At 38.6% G+C, this 22,846-nt stretch overlaps 1 protein-coding gene across 1 annotated transcript; it reads right to left on the bottom strand.

The window, feature by feature from the left end:
• Positions 1-170: 170 nt before the first annotated feature.
• On the bottom strand, positions 171-22,548 carry ITGB1 (integrin subunit beta 1; the record flags this gene model as incomplete). Its single annotated transcript, NM_001323203.1, is given in 15 exon segments — positions 171-236; positions 6,322-6,488; positions 8,281-8,513; positions 9,739-9,961; positions 11,363-11,601; positions 13,354-13,556; positions 13,674-13,814; positions 14,723-14,812; positions 15,646-15,741; positions 16,866-17,021; positions 17,886-18,124; positions 18,385-18,555; positions 20,510-20,732; positions 22,156-22,241; positions 22,477-22,548. Coding segments are annotated over 15 exon segments (2,405 nt in total), but the record flags the coding sequence as incomplete, so codon positions are not given.
• Between the last annotated feature and the right edge of the window lie 298 nt (positions 22,549-22,846).

The following is a 22,846-nucleotide window of genomic DNA, read 5'->3' as shown; positions in this document are numbered from 1 at the left end:
AACATTAAAAAAAAAAAATTACATATGGTACATTCTCAAAACCTGAACAGGAAAACAAACCTATATGTAATGAATTAGTAAAATCACTGCAGTTTGCCCTAAATCTATCTTACTGTGACTACAAAAATTGCTATGCTGCATACAGTGTCGTGAAGGTATACAAGCAGTGTTCATTTTCCCTCATATTTAGGATTGACCACAGTTGTCACTGCACTCTTGTAAATAGGATTTTCACCCTAGAAAAAGAAAGATATTTGTATTAACATTCAAAGATGTGAAAAAAAGCAGCGCTTTTAACAAGCATGAACATTAGTTTAACAAATTACTCATTAACGTTTTGTTTGTTCACAAACAGCTTAAGTAAAGCTAGTTGTCCCTCTAGCAACTTAAAGGCATGCTCAGCTAACAAAGCAAAGCGTTAGGCACGATCCTACTCAGTTCATGTCGCAGATTGCTTTTAACGCTGCTGAACCTCAAACCTATCTCAGGCTGAGCAGACAGTTCTAGTCTGCAGCCCTACCTGGATTTTAAAGAACAGAACTGCAAACAACACCATTTGAAACAATGACTGTTCAAAGACCGCATTCTGCCATATGTAACATTTCAGTAGCATATTTCATATTATAATTTGATTCTTGAAACAGAGAGGAAAGGTCTGTACCATCTTAAACATACATATTCAATATTCAGTGTTGAAATTAGCACTTGTAATTCTCCTTTTATTCCTGTAGGTTCCCTTCTCTCTCCCAGTATGTACGAAAATCTAAAAGATTGCTGTAATGGTGCAAATGTGTTTTATCTTAGTAAGCCTTACTCCATTTATGGCACATCCTCGCACACCCAGGATGAATAGCTTAAACTCATTCGAAGGAAGAGCTATTGCAAGAATTCTGCCAACGCAGCCCAGACCTCCAGTTCTCTGCTCTTACCGCAGCTGAGCTTCAAGCTTAATGAATGTTGTTTACCAACATGAAACTCTTCAGTGCATGTACAAATAATACCTGAGGAAGTTCAGCACAGAGCAGGTGTCATCCTAAGTACAGCCCAGGCCAGAACCACACCTGGCCTTCATCAGCAGTAGGGGAGTATCTCTTCCTTTGAAATTCCTCTCAACTAAGATGCCTTACTGCACCATAATTCAATCCTACTCCATTCAATTACACTGCATTTAAAATATTTCAGGTTATTACTATTACTATTATTTTCCTGCAGTCAATCAAAGGAAATCCTGCTCCTTCTGCCTCTTCCCCCAGCTCAGGATATCATTTTCTTTCTTTCATCTCTGATAGTCTGGCTTAGGGTGTGGAACAAACTGTGTCTGGTGGAAACTTATTGCTTTAATAAAGCAGGTTTTCAAGTAGATTTTTATTGTTCGACACACAGCACTTGAGATCAGATGGCACAGAGGAGGTGTTCTGTAAAGTGTCAAAATCAAGCCATTAATATTTATACATAAAACGGGTTGCATCATGCACAATGTGTGCTTTGAGTAATCCTTTTGTTTGTAAGGGACCTGAAGCCCCTATAAATGTACGTGATTTTTAGAGATTAGGCACACCTGTTTTTTTTTCCTAGGGTCACAAAGCTGAAATAACTACAAATACCACAGGATGTGCAACGTGGTGACAAGGAAAGGAAAAAACTACTTGGACTGAAACTTCTAATGGCGGAAGACTCTTCCATCAGATCCCAGGCAATGCTCTCTTGGATAGAAATCATCATCTACTAGTTTGGAGAGGGAGGGGAAGTGGAGGGAAAAGTATTTCTTATCATGGACAAACAACGCTGCAGCTACTCTCAGCCTGATCAACTATCAAGGCAAAATTTCTTGCACACCCTCTGCAGAATATTGTTATTCAAAGACTTTGCAGTAGTAACATGTAGATGAAACTGGAGGGAAAAAAAGAATCCAACAGTGAGGGATGAGAGCTCCCATCATTATGTTTAAATGATTGGCATCGTTACATTGACTGTTTTCTATGTAAGTTTTAACACAGACTTCCCCCCATAAAAAACAGTAAAATCTATAGTGCAGAGAGAATCTGTAAGCTTAATAGGCTGTATCATATGCAAACTAGAAAATACACACAGAGCTTTTCAACAGCAAGGCACGGTATAACACTTGTTACACTGTGCTTTCAACCTTCAACACCCCCAGCATGAACAGTGAGGTGTAAGTTGGCATTTTTTATTTACAAAAGAGAGAGAACTTCAGTCAGTTGTCAGTCCAAAGATTAGCAGTAAAACCTGGACATTTGCAGGGTGCAGATTGTCCAATTAATGTGAATTTGGAATCAGTTTTCCAAATGTGACTGTAAGTATAATACTTTTTCAAGAGAAGAAATGATATGAAGTACAAATGTTCTTTCCTTCCTGCATACTTGTACCTACGCTTGCAAGAACTCTCAGAAATGCACAGTGAAATGGAGGTCACAGGATAAGGCACTCAACGAGGCATCTCCCCATATCAGCTGAGTGTCCCAGGTCCCATTACAAATAACGGAGATTCAGTCAGCACAGCCAAAACTGTTCAGCTCAACCTCACATTTGATAGCTGAGCAGCCTGTGTGGCTCTACCACCTGTTACCAAAACTGAGGCATCCAAATACTTCTGTGAGGCAGGCACTGCCAGCACTGGCCTCACCAGCCATACTCAAGCACTGCATCTCAACCTTGGCTTAGAGAGAAGAGATGGAGCTAGAGCTTATTATTAGAACTAAGATGGAAGTAGCAAATGAACACCCACCAGACTAACACAGCCCGCACCCCATCCAGCCCCCTCCCCTCCCTGGGGCACAGAACAAACTTTCAGAGGTTAGCAGCAGCATTCTGTACTTCTAACTGGTGGCTACAATATGGTACCCCAAAGTTGCTTAGATAAATATTACTGCTTTTTAGGTATACCCATTTCCTTTACGCCAATGCAGAAAATGCATTGATTTAAGCATGCAAAGTTAGGAAAACCACTTCTGCCATAAGCCCTTATAAATGAAAACATCACGCACACTTAGGCAACAAGATGGAACAGTAAAAACCAACAAACAATAACTATATACAAAATAGAGCAAAGTACGCTGGAATAAAGACAGAGGTATTTATACAAGTACCTTTATCAGAGAATAAGGGTGATGTTCTTATAACTGCATTCATTTTTAACTAGACTGGGCAGAGAGGTAAAAAGTTTTGCCTGGCGTTGAATCAAGATGAGCTTACAACATAGGATTCCCCTCCATGGATTTACAGTCACCTGCACTACCTACCTTACTAATGGGTTCAAGTCCTAAGTCACTCTAAGGAACTGCTGCCCAGAATACTTAAAGTCACCCAAATACAGTGCTCAAGAGTGCCGAGCTGGTTCTTACTACTTTCAGCTCTCATAAATATTTTTATTTGTTTTAGTCTCCATTTTACTCTAATTCATTGTGATGTTCTATAATCTGATGACTGTTGTTCATTATTTTACAGTAATGTGAGACAGGCATCTGTCAGTCTGTAAATACAGCAGTTGAGCCAGAGGGTAAAACAAGGGCCAAGCTTGAGGGGCGATGCAGACAGCAGAGGGCGTCACCCTGTGACGGGTGGAAGAAAACCTTTAGCATACTATTGCAAAAATACTCTTAATGCCAATTTTAAACCCTCAGAAAATCTCAGTTATTGGATAAAGGAGGATTTTCTCCTTTTTCTTCCTCAGGCCAACCCACTGTGCCAATGCTTTCTGTGCCAGACAGAACTGAAAACGCTTCCTTCTCTCTTTTTCTGAAGTTCAGCTGTTTCTATGAATACGAGCAAGGATAAAATCATACTTGAAGACCCACACTCTGTCATGTTCCTTTTAATCTTCACAGTGATTGAAACAAAAAGGCAGAATTCAGTCTTTCCATTAACCAAGGAAGGAGGGGAAAGCTTTTAGCAATCAGTAAATATTGAGGAGAAATGGCAACACTGAGGACATCAAATCCTGGGAGAGTCACAGAGTGGAGAATGAGACCAAAGAATGGAAATTACACGCCATGTGGTTTGTTACATGCTTGTTCTGCACGCGACAGAAAATACACAACTCAGTGAGCAGCACAAAAGATGGCAACAGAGACTCAAACAGATGGACTGCATGAAATGTTAGAAAGGAGCAACAACTCAATTTCCTCTCCAAAATAAGCACAGAGAAGAAAAAATGGAAAGAAGGTGAACGTGGTCAGTGTGGCAAGCATAACAAACACTTGTTACCACCAATTTGGGATACACTGAAAAGTGAAATGACTGTAAAGAGAAAAGGAAAGTATATTTATCAGGCTAGAACTCAGAATGCTAGGCTAAGTATATGGAAATGTTGTCATGGTGAGCACAGGAAAGAACTTAACTTTCTATTCCTATTTTCTCCACTCATTTTCTCTTTACAAAATCTCATAAGCGCAATGCTGAAAAAGGGAGATAGCAGAAAGAATGAAATTATAGAGACAGCTCCTTCTTTTCCACTGGCTCCTGAACCCTTTGATATTTGAAGGGAATGCGCTGCCTTCCCTACTTTCTCAGATCCTACTTCCTCCCTTCATTCCATATTTCTTACCCTTCAACATTCATTTGTCATCCACTCCCCCATTAATCATCCCTGTCTCCTTCACCAGCAACTGGGTGTCCCAGGGAAGGAGGATTCCCCCTAAAGCATTCAGGAAAGCAATAGCAAAGTCTATGTAGGGTATCTGTCACTTCTGGTTTACCATCACGGTCTTTGAGATGCTGCTGTTTCTTGTCGGGCATGAAGAGAACTGAAGTTAGCAGTTCCAAACAGAAATTAGGGACTCTGGCAAGGTTTAGACAGGACTCAGAAACTGAGGTAAAATACATCCGGATGGCACAAGAACATGTTCTGCTCTCATGTGAATGTTCTTTTCTAAGGGAGGTCCTAAACTGACTGACCTGCAAGGGCTGATACTACCAGTTGCAACAGAAATAGGAATTGGAAGAATGAAATGCTCATTTAATTACCAAAGCAGCAGAGCACATGCATTTCACACTCCAAATATAGAATAGTTCTATGTTGATAAGCCAAAGCAGTTAAATAAACCACCCTGTGAGGCTATTCTGAATGTTCCCAGAGTTATTCTAGTAAAAACAAACAAACAAAAGCAAAATATTGATATTGACAAGCTGGGATATCTCAGGAACATCTAAACTAGGTTTGAAAACAGACCAGCTTCAAGCAAACTGACTGCTGATTTGAGGGAGTAGAAGATAAATCCTTCCCTAAACTTCTGTTTTTCTTCACAACCCAGAAAGCTTCGTAAGCCCTAACTACTGTTCTGTTATATACCCACGTATTTATGCATAAGCAGTTCATGAAAATAAAAAGAAATCACTTGTAGAATAGTTTTGTAAGCCAGTACCTGTGGTATTAGTAAGTAAGCAATCCTGTCAAAACAAGTTAGATGTTCAAATTGCATTCTTTAAAACCCCAGAACCAAAGCAGCAGTAAATAAACTGTGCAAGACTCAATTTGTGATTAACTGACTGTGACACACAGTGAGTTTGAAGTGACATGCAAAGGAAACAAAAGGAAGAAAATGAAAGAAGATACAAACTGAGACTTAGAGACCAGCTTTACGTCCATAGTTTGGGTTCTTGAAATTGTTAATAGGACTCTTGTATATTGGGTTTTCTTGCTGAAGTAAAAGAAATGGTCAATTTCAAATAATTCAACAGGAAAAAAAGCAACATTCTCAAGTATCACCCCAAAAAGTCATGCTACGTATATGTAAAGAAAAGCGTTAGTAACATTTTTTTCATCATCATAAATAAAAGGATTTTCTAAGAGATTAAAATTCTTCTCATCTGGTGTAAATGGCAATTAGCAGATGCCCACATTTTCCTAGAGCAGAAACCCAAAAGAAACCCTAAGCCTATGGACCAAAGGCTTACTTTTCTTACATACTTTTTTGTTGACAGGAGGTTGAGAAGATTTCAACAAACCAGCAGCAATCATTGTGTGACCACTTAACAAAATCTGTCGTGGAATTTCCTCTCTGAAATTTTATTCCAACTGAAGTTACTACTACTCACTTTTCTAAGTCACGATGTACTTCTTGAAGAGGTCTGTTTTATTTATTTATTAAGTTAGTTATTATTAACAACTTACACCTGTTTCACGTCAGCTTAAAATAAGGATACCTCTGTATTCCTGCCCTATGGAAAAACTGAAACAAAAAGGAGGAACTGGGAGAAATTCCTGTCCTATGGAGAAATAAATCTGAAACATGAAGGGAATGAAAGAAATCTATTCCTACCAGCTGCCATAGCTTCTATAGGCATAAAAGCCTCCCAGCTTACCGTATCCCACTTGGCATTCATCTTCTCCTTTTCAAATTTAGCAAATTCTCTTCTGTCATGAATGATCATCAGTAGTTTCCAAATCAGTAACAATGCGAGTCCAATAAGAACAATTCCAGCAACCACGCCGGCTACAATGGGTATGATGTCCGGGCCACTGGGGCATTCTAGGGTACAAAACAAGAGAAACACGATTTCACCAAATGGTGAAGGCAATGATGATTCAGATGCTTTTAAGATGTTCATTCAGTACTGAAGCCATTATCTCAAACATCTGAGAAATGCTAATACTGCTTCCATGTCACATTACACAAGTTTGGAACAGCACATCTTGGGAATGTTCTGGATTTTTTGTCCTTCCAATTTTTGGTTTAGTCTCAGCAATAGAATAATCAATATTCTGATGATGAAATCAACACACCGCTAACCTCTTAAGTGATTCATTTAGAGTATTAGGATAAAATAACTAGCAGTTGTATTTTAAGCACGCAGGAGCTCTAAATCAAAGATGGTGCAAGAGGGACAAATGTCTAGTTTGCCAGTCAACAGCCTCTATGGATATGCATTATATATTAAACGCACTATAAGGAAAGGGTGTTCCTCATTTTTATCTCAGATTACTTCTATTACTTATTTCTATATATTTACCTATTAACACTTTACTTCTATGGGACAATTTTTTTCAGGATATTTTCTCATCTCTGCAGAATGTAAAAAAAAAACAAACAACCAAACCCACATCTTTGGGTAAAAACACTGCACACTAAAAATAAATGAATGCTTGAAAATAATAACACAGTTAAAAATGCATTAACTTATGGCAAATTGGCAAAAATAACCTCAAAATTAACCCAATTTAAGAAAAACTTTCAATAGTCATGAACTGATAAAGGGCTTCTGTAGAGTTCAAGGCAGCAACTGAAGGTATCACAAGCAAAGAGAATGCCTGATACTCCTACGTCCATATGAACATTGATCCCATACAAACTGTGGATTCCTAATCTCGGTAGATGCTGCTGTAGGGGTGAGAGAAGTGAGAAGAGATAGGGCAGGGATCCTTTGGGAATGAGTAAGGAATGAACATCTGCTCCACCAAACCTAGCTCTGCCCCAGATCAGAGCTTGTTCCTCTAGTGCCCACACCTCATATAAAATCATGATGCCTCCTGCTGCTGCAAGAAGGCTTGGTTCGGCTCTTATCTAAGGCAACATACCGGGAAGAAAAGGCCAGGTTCTGTACATACTGACTGTATGTTGACTTGTCCTGTATGGGGCTCAAGATCTTCCTCTATGCTTTAGAATACATTTCTAGAGAATCTGAAACATTCTTTACTGGAAGTGCTATTCAACTCAGAGAATTTAACCACTGGTGAGTATGAAGAGATGATCATTTAAGTGATCAGATCCAAAAATTCCTTGAGGAATTCTAAGCCTATCAACTAATGCAAATAAGGCTTATACTTTGTATAAGGCTTATAAAAATCTGAGTGTTTTTTTTTTCCCCTTTGTGTTCAAGACTGGTTCCCTTTAGTTAAAAATAAAAACCGACAACAAAAATCCACATGCACAACTACTTCTAACCTGCAGTATTAAGCGCAGTCAAAAAACAGGAAGCAAAATTCAGATATTTACAAGTTGCTACAGGACAGATAATACAAGCCCAAAGGTACCAAACAGAAATATAAAATACACAAAAAACAAACTTATGCATCCGATTGACTTCAAAAAACAAACAAACAAAAATCCACACTTGTTTCTGTCAGCTGAAAGCTTAGAAAAAACAGACCTAGAGAGACAGATCTTTAAAATGCTGCTTCAGCTCTGGGTATCTGAACTCTCATGCAAGGAACAGATACTGTTTCTGAATGCAACTCCAACAAAACAACCAGTGCTACTTGGTAGTATGCAACATCTGTGAGAATGAAGATGAAGGAAAAGAAGGCATCATTAAGTTTCCTACCTGGTGTCTCTACCACATGGACATTGGCTTCACCATTTGAATTGACAGAGTACGTGAAGTAGAACCAGCAGTCATCAACGTCCTTTTCTTTGCAGTGAGACAGAGGATCGGGCTGGCCGGGCTGTGGCAGTTTGTCTCGACTTTCTACCCGTGTCATGTTAAAATGCATGCATTCCTGAGAACATGTTTCCTTTTTTTCTCCCTTATCAAAAGCTCTGCACTGAACACAGTCCCTGTGGAAATACATAATCAGAAACAATGCTTTCTCATACATTCACAACAGCTTTCTAGCATTTAATGTAAAGAAATGTAAAGGAGAAAAACAACCAACAAACAATGACATGAAAGCCTGAAAAAAAATAAGGACATGACTTCTTACCAGTCAGAACATTGAAGTACCTTTAGATTAACTAAGACCTGCTTCACCAAATTCCTGTGTAACTAAATGACTCACAAGCTTCGGGGGCAGGGAGGGGAAAAAAACAACCAACCAACCCAGAAGAACTAAACGTCTAAAAGGAATGATATCTAAAACTTTGTCAACATTTCCACCACGAAAATGAACACTTGCAGACAAGCGAGCGTAGGAACAGGTGGTTTGCAACAAAATACTATCTGAGATACCGGGTTAAAAAAGACTAACTGGGTGAGGAGCTTTGTGATAAGTTATCACTCTGAATGCATCACTGAAAAAAGCAGACTAATTGGGAGTTTTATAGCAGCTGAGAGAAGCCTTCATGCAGGGATCAGCGCAGCCACCAATCAGAAACTTAATTCAAAGCTCTGTATGCAGAAAATCCTACACTTCTAAAAACCTGGATTTCCTAAGACAGGGATGCAAATTTCATTGGCTCTCACACATCAGGGCTTAGTTTTTGCCTGTCAAGAATAATCAATAATTCAATAATCTATTAAATAATAACAGCACAATAGCATTCTTTCAGTAGAAAGAAGTCCTAAAAAAGAGTTTGGCTGAAATTTTAACTCCTCTGGAAAGAGCAGATACCTGTGCTTATTTCTGCTATGTGAATTTCAAAAGGTGAAGATGATGGGACTTCATCTGCTGCATTAGGGCCCACACTTTCTTCAGCTCTGCATAAAGTTGGTTGTTGGGAACCATACACGAAGGCTACTCTGTAATCTGTCCAGGACAATCAAATCAATCCAAATGGGTAAAATGGATCTAACAGCACACACATTTCAGTGCATAAAAAAAAAACAGCAAGCAAAGAATTTAAGGGATAAATAACCTATCTGGGAGCAATCAAAACACTGTTTATTTTGTATTTCTTGATCCTCACCCAACAACTTCCATTATCTAAAGGGATGACATGATATTCCTGTGTTTCAGGACAGGAAGGAGCACAGTACCAAGAGCTTCATTTTCTAAATTCAGCATAACTCAGTAACACAAAGCCAAACAAACATAAGCTGGGGTCTGGCTTTCTAGTTACTTACTTATGCTCTGCGCAGACACCAAGGCAAGTCTGACACATCTCACATGTGGGGCCTTGGAATTTGGGATCTGTACAATTACAAGTACCGCATTCACAAGTTCCTCTCCCATTGCAGATCTGTCCGTTTGCTGCCAGGCACGGAGTGGTATCCAAAGAGCAATCACAAGCACTGCCAGTGAAGTTGGGGAAGCACTCACACACTCTGCATTTGCAGATACCATTTCCTGTGCATTGAAAAGATATCTCAGTGAAATGAAGTCTAACGTTAAACACATTTATGACAGTAAGAAAAAAAAGTTTGCCATCTTAGGATAGACACAGGGAAAGGAAAAACCTGATGGGCAAAGAAGAAAAGACACTAACAAAGCAAAAGAGCTACAGACTAAGTTTTAATTCCTTGAAAGAAACTCTACTTACAGAGGTTTCTCTCCTTTTCCCATTTTCCTACATTTGATTTCCTTTCATAAATGAAATAACCAAACTTGGGACAGTTGATCAAGAACAGCATAAAGTGATGGCAATACCTCATGGGCAGAGAGCATCACAGTATTGCTTCAGCTGAAAATGCTGTAGGTTCAGAGACAGCAGCGTTCAGCGCATCTATCCTTACATAAACTTATAAAGTAAGATCTTAAAAGATCTTAGACTTCATATCACAGAAAAAAGAAAGTCCTTTGGCATCCTAGAACCTCATGCAGCTGCTGCAACCTGCATCCCCAGCAGGGCAGTTTGGATGGAAAGCTCTATGGCTACACACCTCTCCAACTCTACAGAAAATGAAGCCTTTAGGTCAACATTCGTCTGTCACCACATATCTTAGGACAACACCACCATCGCTCCTATCCTTTGGACAGCAACAGGCGTAAATCAGGCAGACAAGGTATTCTCTTAATTCACTTAAGGCTTAGTGGCTTTTTTGTTTTATTTTCAGATCACAATCAAAACTGTAGTAGTAGTTATATACTCATTGAATACTTCAACATACAAAGGAGACTTAGGAAGTTAAAGGACAAAAATATGTGCATCAATATTAACCTAAATCTTAGGTGCTAAAGGATTGTATAAATTGCTTTTGATCTCAGAATTAACTGCCATTTAGGGTCCTGTTTCAAGCACTAAAAGTGTCTCCCTGGGTCTTGCACATTCTAAGCTTCACTCACCTTTCAGAATAGTCTCAAGATAGCATCTCACTGGTATCTTGTCAAGCACCAGTTCAAGCACTATTACAAGTAAGCTGAGGTCATTATCTCTTTTTATTGACACAGTGGTTACACTGAGCCAGTATAACTTTATAATGTCAGGACAGTTGTCTCAGCATTCTTTACTATAATATCTGAGGGTAATTCTGTAATAAACAGCAGAAGTCAAATTTAGTTTACATCCTTCTTGGAGCTGTGATTCAAGGAAGATGAAATGTGTATATAAGCACACTCCATGCTCATGACCGCAAAGACCTGTTTTATTAATAGGCAGGTATTTTCAACCACTGGAACTCTTCATATTATCTCTGTTATCACGTAGCTACATATTTTTAAGCTAAGTACAACTACTTAAAGGGCTGCAGTTGATCGATTTGTAAACTTCTGGCCAGTTTTCTTACAGAAAAGTCTGAAGTAGTTTCTCACCTCCACAGATCAAACCGTTTGATCGATCGCAGTTGAAATTATCACATTCACAATATTTGCCGGAATACACTTCATTGGTGTTTTCTCTTTTCTTGCATACGCACTGTCCACAAATGCATTCTCCATTGTTGCTACATATTTCTGTACTATTCTCCCTTCTGCAGTAAGCATCCATATCCTCGCTATTCACTTCATCTGTACTACATTCACAAAGTCTTCCGATACGTCCTTCGTTACATCTGCAAGGTAACAACATTTCTGAAAGTGTGAAAATCCACAACCTCTCTGGGCAGATAAAACAGCTCTTGAAGCTACTGGATTTTGCTGGATGAAGATGATCTTATATTGATAACTTTTTTCAGGTGAGAAAAAGCGTCACCACCCCTAGCTAGATTGTCACAGAACCACTATTAATCCCTCTCTAATGTGACAGAACAATAACTACTTTTAAGTGACAATAACTGCTCGACGTAGCTGATGCCAACTTTCAGTGAAAGAAATGTCTCAAGAACAGCAATTAGGCAGGGGAGCAGCTGATCTTCAGGGCTCCTGAGCACCAGCAAATTCAGCTGGGACCTTTGGGATTCAGCATTCTCATCGTCAAGGCTGAAACGCTGAGGAACAAATGGAGGTTATTCTTGTTCAGTTATTGACAAGCTGCTGTCAAAAAGACAATCAGAGATGATGCTTCCATCACAAAATTGCTGTTGTTGCAAAAGCAAAATGCTATTCTTACCTGGAGCTTTTACCCTTGCAACAAACCACAGTGTCATTAGTAACAGCAATGCTAAGTTTAATAACTCTCTCTATGGACAACGATAGGAGAAGCTGCTTCCATTATTTAAAGAGAAAATAAAAAATAACTGCAAAATTAAGCAGTTTATCTATTGTGTAAGGTCTCATGTAGCTTATTCCTCAGCTTACTTAATATTAAGGAGCTCAGTCTTTCAAGTACTCACTTAGCTACTGTCATCAGCCTCACCAGGAAGACTGCTCTAAACTCAAAGTCCTGTAAGCCAGAAGTCATTATTTTTAATCAGCAGTCACAAAGTTTTAAGAGCAAGATTTATAACTTTTGTTTTTATATTTTTATTTATTTATAGATGCAGTTTACTGAGCAGGAACCATGCAGTACAGCTCCCTGAAGTCCTGGATCCTATTTTCCTAGGGAATATTTAATTGCATTCAGCTCTTACCACTCACGTCTCAAGGGTTTCCAAAAAGAAATGCTTCTCATTTTTGCTGTTGGTTTCTTGGGAAAAAACAGCTTAAACCCGGACTTACTAAGTTGATATTCAACTACTCTCCTGCTGGCATTTAACTCCAGAAAATGCAGTATAATGGGAAATAATGGAAGTTCCAAAAGCGTAATTATGCAAATAATTACATGTATTCCTAAAGATTTACAGACTAATGCAATTTCAACAAGTATTGTAATAAGGCCCCCAAAGTTATAAATAAAGCAAGGAAAAGAGAGCAAGGGGGAGATAAGTCATCCAGAATAAAAGGTTGCTCTTTTTACTTTTCCCTTCTTGGAAGCATTTGGTGCTACTGGTCCTATTAGTGATAGGAGCTCCTATCACAAACTTCTTGAAATCAGTAGGCTTACGTTAGAAAGATAAAATTAAACCAATAAGAGCATTTGCAGAAATATCATGAAATAATCATTAATTTTCTCTGCTATAAACACAGACTTTTAAATGTGGGAACTAATAAAAAAGCCTTAAGGCCGATATCCTTTAGAGGATTAAATCAAGGCTGAATTCTAATCCTTACTTGTACGACAGTATCAATCTAATACCATGACTTCTAGCACAGATTATTTGCATATATGAGATATGTCAAAATGCCCTACAGGGAACAGGGCTGCAACAATAATTCTTGTTCTTTCACCCAAAAACTATTAAACTCAATTAACCTTCAATTAAGGAAGCAAAAGTATAGTTCATATTTCCCTTCTGCCAAGATAAATAAGCTGTCTGTTCACCCACCTGCATGCACCACATTCAAATGTTCCATTTCCATCGTGGCAGGCAGGGCTGTTAGGTTCTCCTTCACTTTGACACATACATTCACAGATGAACTGGAGACCAATTTCCACTTCTTCAGTGAATCCCAAGGGTTTAATTTTAATTGTTTCATTTTGTCCCTTCTTTGGACATTCATTCGCAGTTACATTAATCTCAAATCTAACCTGCAAACAAAAATAAATGGATTGTCACATTATTAAAAGGAACTTTGCAGTAAAGAAAACAATAAGCATCAGAGATCTTACATGAAATTAGAGAGTAGCACGTGCATTGTTAATTACCTCATCTCCTATTGAAATGTTGGAACATTTTCTTCCATCTTCCTGTGTGTCATTCACTCCATTCTTGCAATACGATTTGTAACTGATTGTCACTCCTTTTGGTAGCTTACTGTTTTCCAGGATCACCTCTGAGGAAAGGGACTAAACCAGTAGTTATTAGCTAACTTAGAATGGAGTCGCAAAAGCATTTTGATGGAAAAATCCAGGACATTCTGAGCAAGGCAGTTCAATGATTCTCCTACAGATGCAGAGCCATATATACACTGGGAAGTGCAGGACATGTGGGAAAATGAGTAGAAGAGGTGTTCAGACCTGCTCCCAGTCCTGATGTGTGTTGTGCCCAGTGGCTCTTATGGGGCAACATGAGCTGGCTCTGGCTCTGAACACAACAGAAAGCACGATGCTCCCCCTCAAGTGTGATGTGGGCAGCGGGAAATGCAGTGGAGTCTACCTGTGCCCAGCAGAGACACCTTTGGGGCTGGGCAGTGCCGGGGTGCCCAGAAAGCCCAGTTCAGGGTTGCCCATGGCCATGCCAGGTGACCCCTTATCACACCTCGACCTTGCTACATGTGAGCACTGGGAGACTCCTGTGCTGTGTGCTCCAAAGCAGGAATGGTGCTTGTTGGTACAGCACAGCTAGGAGGAAAATATTCTGGGTCCAAATGTAGGAGCCACTGATGGTGACAGAAACAAACATTTTTCTTGGAGTCAAGAGAGTGCAAGGTGGCTCTCTGCTCCTCAATATGGAAGAAAGGTAGGTAAAAATCTGAAGGCTCTAAAGAAACAGGTTTGTTTGTGCCTTGTTTTTTTAAGGGAAAAAAATGATAACTTCTTTTCTTTCTATTTTTGTTTTAAGTAACTTTAATGGTGAATCTCTGTAGCCATCTAATCTCCATTGCCCATGTCCGACTGTCTGATGTGGTTTCCTATTTATCCTTCACAATACCAACCTCCTATTTTGTAGAAAAATTAAAATCCACCTTGGAAAAAATTAATGACAACTTAGAAACAAGGAAAACAAATGCCACGCAAACAAGACTTGAACTTACATTGTATGCATCTATGATCAACTGAATGACATTGCTGGAATTGGAAGACAACGTTCCCACTGCTGATTTAGGTATCAGGTTTTTCAGTTCCTGTAAACATTTATGAAAGTAAAAGGAAAATTACAGCCTTGTTAACAATCCAAGTGTAAATTGCACTGGAGATGTGTGTGGTGAATGTATTACTTAAAAAATAAGGCTGAAGTGTTGTCAGATTTTTGAGATCACACCAAGCACTGCTGGAAATATTCACCTTTCTCTTCTGCACTTTATTTAATTTGGCAGTTAAGACATTCATGTTACTGCAACAGAATAAAGATATTCTCTTGCAAAAATTATCTTCATGATCTTAAAAAAGAAGCACAACGCTTCTGGGGATGGGCACATAATTTATGATTTCCAGAGGGAAAAAAAAACCATAAAATTTGAAAGGGGGAAAAAATGCATCTCCTTCACACAGACATTTCCTATTTCATAATCATATGCGGCAGTTTAGTTAATTTTAACCATGAGGAATATAAACAGATCACAAAGAACAAAATGTGTTCCTTCATAAGCAGCTACACTTTCCTAAGCTATTTGGCTGTAAAAACACTCATAAAGTAGCACTGCAAATACATTCTCCAGCCCCTTTTGCTTATTAAGAAAGTCAAGGAGGATTCTTTTCTTAAGAAGTACAAGATCCATTTTCTCCTTGGAAATTACATACACACACAGCACCACTTTGAACAAGTGGGGAGAAGGGGAAAACCTTAATAATAAAAACATGAATAGCAAATGCTGGCTCTGTGATCACTTCCATCCATACTTGTTTTAATTTCAAGCAACTCCAATAAATTTAGTCCAGACCTAAGTCAGCCTCTTAGCTGTCAGTCTCTTGAGGGGAAAGAAGTTCAGAGATCAGAAAATGCATTATATATCCTTACCTTATAAACTGCCTGAAACTCCTCAGTAACAGCAAAAATGGTCTGAATATTGTTCTCACTAAGCTTCTGTACCAGATGAGCAATAGAGGGGTAATCCTGTTTAAATTAAAAATAAATAAATGAAACAAAGTTATGATACTCAGTAGAAAATAATTGTCAATGTTTTGATGTTATAGACACAAAATCATTTTAGAAGCGTTCATAAGACTTCCAGACTAGCCAGCTTATCTTATAGCTCTAAATCAAAGCCACCCCTGCGAGCCAGTATCCATTGAAAAGATCCCATGTACACCCCAGGAAAGGAGCAGAGTTCAGAAGGGACAACAGAAATGCTGTTGTATTCCTTGACACTGAAATCCTCCAGTTCCTAACTTCAATATTCTCACAAAGTTACCTTCTATATTTTAGCATGCATTTGTGAAAAGGTATCTGATTAATACCATGAAAACCACTTCAGGTACTGTTTCAAAAAGAAAACGTTAAATAAAACTGGATCAATTTTAAGCTGTCATTGAAAAAACACTCTCTTAAATTCAGGAATACACAAACATGCAAACTTCGTAACGCTTGCTGTGTTTACCCCATTCAAGCAAATGTTTCTCTTTGCACCTTTCAGTAAACCAGAGTGGCCACATTGCTAACCTACTTACCATGAATTTGGCACTGTAAGATTTCAAGTGGATGTCAATTAGCAATTAGTGCAGAATTAAGAGCAGCGTACTCAACCAGTGAAAGCTCATGCTCAAATGACTCAAAATGCCTAACAAGACTTCAAAATGAAATAAAACAAATAAAAAAGCCAACCCTCGTGAACAGAGATAAATTACAAGTGATTCTATCATTTGGGTCCTAGAGAAAATGAAGATAAATATGACACTGTGTACAACTGGGAAGCAGTAGAGATACTTCTAAGCAGAAATAATAGTGTAGGGATGAAATAGCAGGACAGGGCCAGCACTGCAGTTTGCCAGTGGATGACCAGTTATTAACCACCACAAATGAAAGCTGACAGTTCCTTAAGTTTTCCAACTACAACAACATTAACACTTGCAGTTCTGCTTTTCTCATGCAGAAGTCGCTTGGTTTAACACAGAGGCAAAAGGGTAAATTTGAGAAGACGTAGCATTCAGAAAATATGCCAGTTGACTTAAATGATTTTATTCCTTTTGAGTTAAGCACCAGAAAATATTCATTTTCCTGAAGACAAAGTAAAGACTTACGTAATAGTGGCTCATTGTGTACATGTTGTTTTCCAGGTGACATTTCCCATCATTTGGTAAAACAATTCCACCAAGTTTACCATCTCCCGCAAAGTGGAATCCGGCATCCGTGGAAAACACCAACAGCCTCGTAACGTTTCTCCATCCAATCTGGTCCTGAAGAAAAAAAACAACCACCATTTCAGGTACTTTTACCACTCTTTTTTAGCAACATGGACCAACACTGAAGAGGTAAGTGTATGATAAAATAAAGAGTGAACCTAGGAGAAGCCACACAATAAAGGCATCATCCTGGAAATTATACAATTCACTCAAACATTCCAAGTGCTTATATTTAACTGTGTGCTCTAAAATATTTGCCATAGCATTTCCACCAAAGGCAATGGGCATCCTCTGCTCTTTTAAAACAAGAGTCTGGATTGCTTCAGAAAGTCCTTACACCGTTGATCAATAGTGTAACAATACAGTGACAAAGAGTAACCTTGGAGAGCATTTTTGGGGAGCTCATTTTGCACAGGAACATAGAACTGTCTGCCAGATCAGAAATGTGAAAGGCAGCAGTGATCTGGATGAGAACTCTGAAAACACACAACATCTAAGAAGCTGGTAGAAATTGCCATTCTTTAAGCTACTCTGAAACCTGAGCTAGAAGTAGCATAAAACACTGAAATAATTGGGGCATAATTGCCAATTCACAGCTCCACACAGATGTGAGCAGAATTTGACTTTTCTTTTACAGAAACTTTTAAAAACATCAATATTGGAATGCATTCATCTTCTGTGAACACAACCTGTGACCACGTGCTTCACACGTGCTGGTTTCATCCATTCACTACATGTCTACACACAACAGGTCAATGTATTCATGCAGTCTGCTTAACGTACCTGACATTGCAAGCAGAAGCAGGGCAAAGTGAAACATCAGGCCAACCACCACAAACACTAGAGCTGTATTATTGTTCTATTTCATTTAACTGAGCTACAATTAGAACATCCGGCTTTAAGAAAACCAATACATACCCCACAAACAGCAACTTGCATTATTGCATCAAATCCACCTTCAGGAGAATCCAGATTCCCAGAAATGTGCTGTTTACCTACAAGCTCGTTGAACTTATTTCCTTCACTAGTAAGACTCAGCACGTTTTTATAGCTAAACGGACTCGTACAGTTCTGGTCACCTGTACAAGGATTTCTGAGTTTGGCTGGTGTTGTACTTATATACGGCATCACAGTTTTTTCCACAAAAGAACCAAATCCTATGAAAAAATGAAAAGAACTCTGTGAGCTGAAGAACGTAGATCTCTTATTTACAGAATGCAAATTCAGAACAGATGATCTGATGTCAGAAACACTTCTCATATGTGTTCACATTCTACCTTCTCCACCACGTATCTCCACGTTGCTCAATAGATTTTATTCTGTCACAATACTGCTAGTTTAAAACAAAGTCACTCTCCACACATAAACGTGTGAAAAACATCAGGAAGGAAACATTTCAGTACTAGATCTTTCTTACCAATTCGAAAGTCTGAGGTTATTTTTTCCATCTCGCGCATCAGAGCTGTTCCAAGGCTTTTCACATTCTCTAAATCATCTTTCATAGAGTAGGAGAGGTCCATAAGATAATAAAGGTCGATGGGGTAATCTTCAGCTCTCTTAAATTTTAATGAAAATGTTTGCGGTTCCCCTGTTTTGCAGATTAAACAACAAACAGAAGCCATTACAAATTCCACAAGCAGCACAACTGGCAGGAAAAATGTCTTTTGAAGTCAATTCTTAACGATATTGATGGAGGTTTTGAACTAATTAATGGTGATTTTTTTTTTCTTCTCTGTTAATTGATATGATTTACATCAAATTACAATGAAAAAAATTCACCGAGCATTTCTTTCATATGCCCAATACCACACATCTATGGCATTTCAGCTCCCCACGGAGGATACCAGCCTGACAAAAATGGAGCCTTTTTACTGCATTTTAAAATCTTAATTCTTGCTATGATTTTAACAAGGCTCCTGTAAGATCTAGGAACACAAATTTTCCATGTCTATTTGCATCCAGGATGACTGCAGGAATTCTAAGGGTTTGGTTTAGGAATGACAGTGTTAGAATAGGTTTATTAAAAAAAAAAAGAACAACAACACAACAGTTCTGGGTAGAATATTTAAAGTTACTCTGCATCAAGTATACACTGAGAATATAGAAATAGCAGTGAGACAATTTGTTACTGTCCGTTGCAATTGGAAGCCCAGGCCCGGAGCTTTGCCAACAGAAGCACGTGTCCCGCTCTGATGTTGGAGAATTGCCCTCAAGTTAAATGGAAAAGAATTCTCTTGCCTATTGTATATGAAATAAGGAATGCAATTATGTCTTCTTTTCCACGCCATCCTTTAGTCACTGAAGTTAAATAGGGATTCTGCTGCTGCTGAAGTCTGCTCAATAGTTAGCAAATATTTGCTTAATATTAAGGAAAATAGGATGGGTAAAGGAGATGAATGCATGGATCTGGCAGCTACACAGCATGTTTTGTTAAAAAAAAACAACAAAACAGAACAAAACAATAAATGTAGATTTTCCTTAGCTAAAGTTTAAAAGAGACTGCACAGAAAACAAACATCCCCTCTGTATGAACACAGTCTCTAAACAGAGAACTTGTTGTGACCAAAATAAGTGACTGTAAAATGAGTGCTGAGCTTTTGGGCCATTAGGTTTTGGTTGCCCAGGTCCCTCATGTGTCTGGCCGAGCATTGTGTCAACAGGCTGATGATTATTTAGCTTCCTGAAGCTGAAAGGATATCTAGAACTAAACAGAGATAAACCAAGACCACAAAAGGACTAATGTTCCTTCTTTTTCTTTCCTTCTCATTATGCTAAGCTGCCTCAGATCATCTTGCACCCCTACGAGCTGCTATCTCCATGTATAGGCTCTTCTTCCAGGTAAATGCAAGGTATTTTCTGGACACCTTAACAGCACCTAGGAACACTCCTTAAGAATAGTCACCACTATGTTCAAGCACCATATGAACTACAGGACTTGTTCCCTGCTCCTCATTTGACTAAAATCTCTCTTTAAGGTTTTGAAATGGTACATGACTGCTCTGTTTTCATTAATTCAGTTCTGTGTCCACTTCTTTAGCCCTTGGAACCTATTTTACACAGCAACCTGAAAATCTTGCTGCATACTGCAAAACCATTCAGCTCAGACATGCAGACTTTGGACAGTAGGAATCCTTCAAGGAACAGGATGCGCTCTCACAATCTCTCTAAGCTTTTGCATGCTCCTTCACGTCCATTCCAAGAAGTGGCACTGCAGAAAATCAACTGCATATTACTGAAAACAGAAGAATCTAATCTTTTTGATACATCTACGGAACCACACAGACATACTTATGATCTGTATCAGTTTCCTCAGAAGATATATTGGGAACAAGAGATAAAAAAACGTAGCTTATCTTTTATAAAAATCTGTCAGTATTCAAAGTATCTCAACACCTGGGGTTAACCTGAATAGTTCTGCTCTTAGTCACTTTATCTGAACAACAATCATTTCTGAAACAAAATGATTACACATCCAATACATAAAATGCAATTGTGGTGGTGGCAGAAAAATCAAGTAAAAACAGGAATGAAACCATCCTTACCGACTCTTAGTTGCAGTACTAATTTCTGTGGCTGGATCTGTGTAATGGCCTCTGGTTTCAGCTTCTCTGCAGCGCCTATCTTACGATTTGTTACTTCTCTATCTTCAAGCACCCGTTTGCTACCTCTGGGATTTTCTATATCTTGCTCAGGGCAGCCTTTACTCTTCAGTGCTGCCAAGTCGTCACATCGGGCAGATGTTGGTTCTCCTTCTTGCAGAAAGTCCTACAAAACATGAACAAATAAGCATTACTTTTACAGCTCTGCAATCAGTGATATCAGTTATATTCTACACATAACAACACTTTTATTTTTTTTTAAACAATTATTTCATCCTTAAAAAAAACCAACAAACAACAATAAAACACAACAGTTCACATTTTACTCAATGTATCAGTGACTGCAGCTTAATGCAGGAGTTTGCATCTATGAATGCTAATCTGTGTAAAAGATGTCAGCAAGATGAAAGACAATAGATATATTTCCAACGTCATCTCTGGCAGAAGAAGGGCATCTCTGTGAATCAGCTACTCTGGACGTTACAGCTGATGGGAAGAGCTCACATCTTCACACAGCTGACAATGATATGAACTTACTGGCACAGCCTACTTCCAACTACCCCCCTCTTTAACTATTTTTTTTTTTCTGAAAGGCTCTAATTAGAGATTATATAAGAGCATCTCAGTACTCCACAACAAAACAAAGAAGATACACTGACAGAGCAGGGGAAAGACAGGCAACAATTCCTTTTTTTATTGGAGGAAACTCATTCCAAAAGTAAGACCTGTTAGCAAGAAAAAGGAAAAAGCAACAACAACAAAACCTTCTAAACCAAACCACACCCAGCCTTGTTCTGAGCACAAATCACCATTCCCTCAAACATACAAAAAAGCTCTAATCTGAAATACAAATAAATATGGTTTCTAACTGAGGATCGCCAATCTCATTTTTCCCTCCCCTCAAAACAAACATGTAAATAAATATATCTTACAGCGTGTCAGTTCCTGATGAGAAGCTGACAAAAGCCTCCAATAAATCTGGCTGCTTAAGGTCAAATTTTCAAGCCAGGTCAGTTTACTAGAAACACCTAAAGCACACAGACTGATTGGAGGGATAGTAAGCAAGCACTGCATGTGAGTAAAGACACATCGACATCTTATAGATGAAACGGGAACATTTCCCAGTTCTCTTTAACAACCATAACAAACCCATCCTCACCAACCAGTCACACACCAACTCTACCAATGTACAAAAATGCGAACATCTTCCTGTCAAAAACAAACCTCAGCTTTCTTCCTCTACTCCACCTAGGTCTGTCCTAATTTACCTCTTACTCTAATGTCACTAAAAGAATATATTTAAATTTGTCCAGACAGACAGCATGCTGGAACCATTTTAAACAGCTGTAAGATGGCCTGTAAAGTCTTCAAACACTTAACACATAGAAACAGAAAGGTAAACACACTGTGAAAAGTTATACTCAACCCAGGACACTGGGAAAATCAGGGTTCTGAATTTCTAAGTACAAATAGGGATTCGATTACTATTACTGACAAAAATGGGCATTTCTATTCATTTAAAGTAATTATTTAAACTTGAAACCTTGGGAAAAACAAGCAAACCATGAAAGGAATTGTGCAATACTCACTGTTTTTTTACACCAACCACAGTTTGGTCCTGCCTGTATACATTCCCCACATGATTTTGCATTGGCTTTTATGCAGTCACTTCCACCTATGAAAGAACACAGATAGGTCACTTTATTTATAACAAAGCACTGACAGTAATATAATTTTAGTTTGCTTCATACTGGTCCCATAAACTAAGCTCTAACTACAGACAGGTTATTAATAAGAGACATGAGTGACATGTTGCTATTGGAACCCATCTAGCATATTTATTATCCTAAGTAATTGCTAAATTAATGTAGTTTTTAAGCAACATTAAGCAGTGAAGTCAAGTGATTTACCTTGCTGAGCAGATCCACTCCATACCAAGCAACAGAGGATGCCAGCCCACGTCAGCAACGTTAAATTTGTCTGAAATGAAAAACCAGACCATGTGATTTATTGTGACTAGTAGCAAAAAAAAAAACAGTTGCACCAAAGAATATACGTGTAACTACATTCCTTCCCTGGGGCAGCAGGTACAGAGAAAACTTAAATGATGTGCCCTTGTCCACATCAACTGGACAGACAGATGTGTTTTCATCTGATATGATCACATTTGTGGACAAACCCTGCGCTTCTATGACACCAAACAGGGAAGCTGCTTCTTCTGAAATACTCTTGTTAGGTAAACCATCAAGCTATGAGGAATCTGGACAAACCAAAACCTGA

The sequence above is a fragment of the Coturnix japonica genome, chromosome 2, assembly GCF_001577835.2.
Source record: "Coturnix japonica isolate 7356 chromosome 2, Coturnix japonica 2.1, whole genome shotgun sequence".
In the NCBI taxonomy this organism is placed as follows: domain Eukaryota; kingdom Metazoa; phylum Chordata; class Aves; order Galliformes; family Phasianidae; genus Coturnix; species Coturnix japonica.
This window is presented reverse-complemented; position numbering and strand designations above follow the sequence as displayed.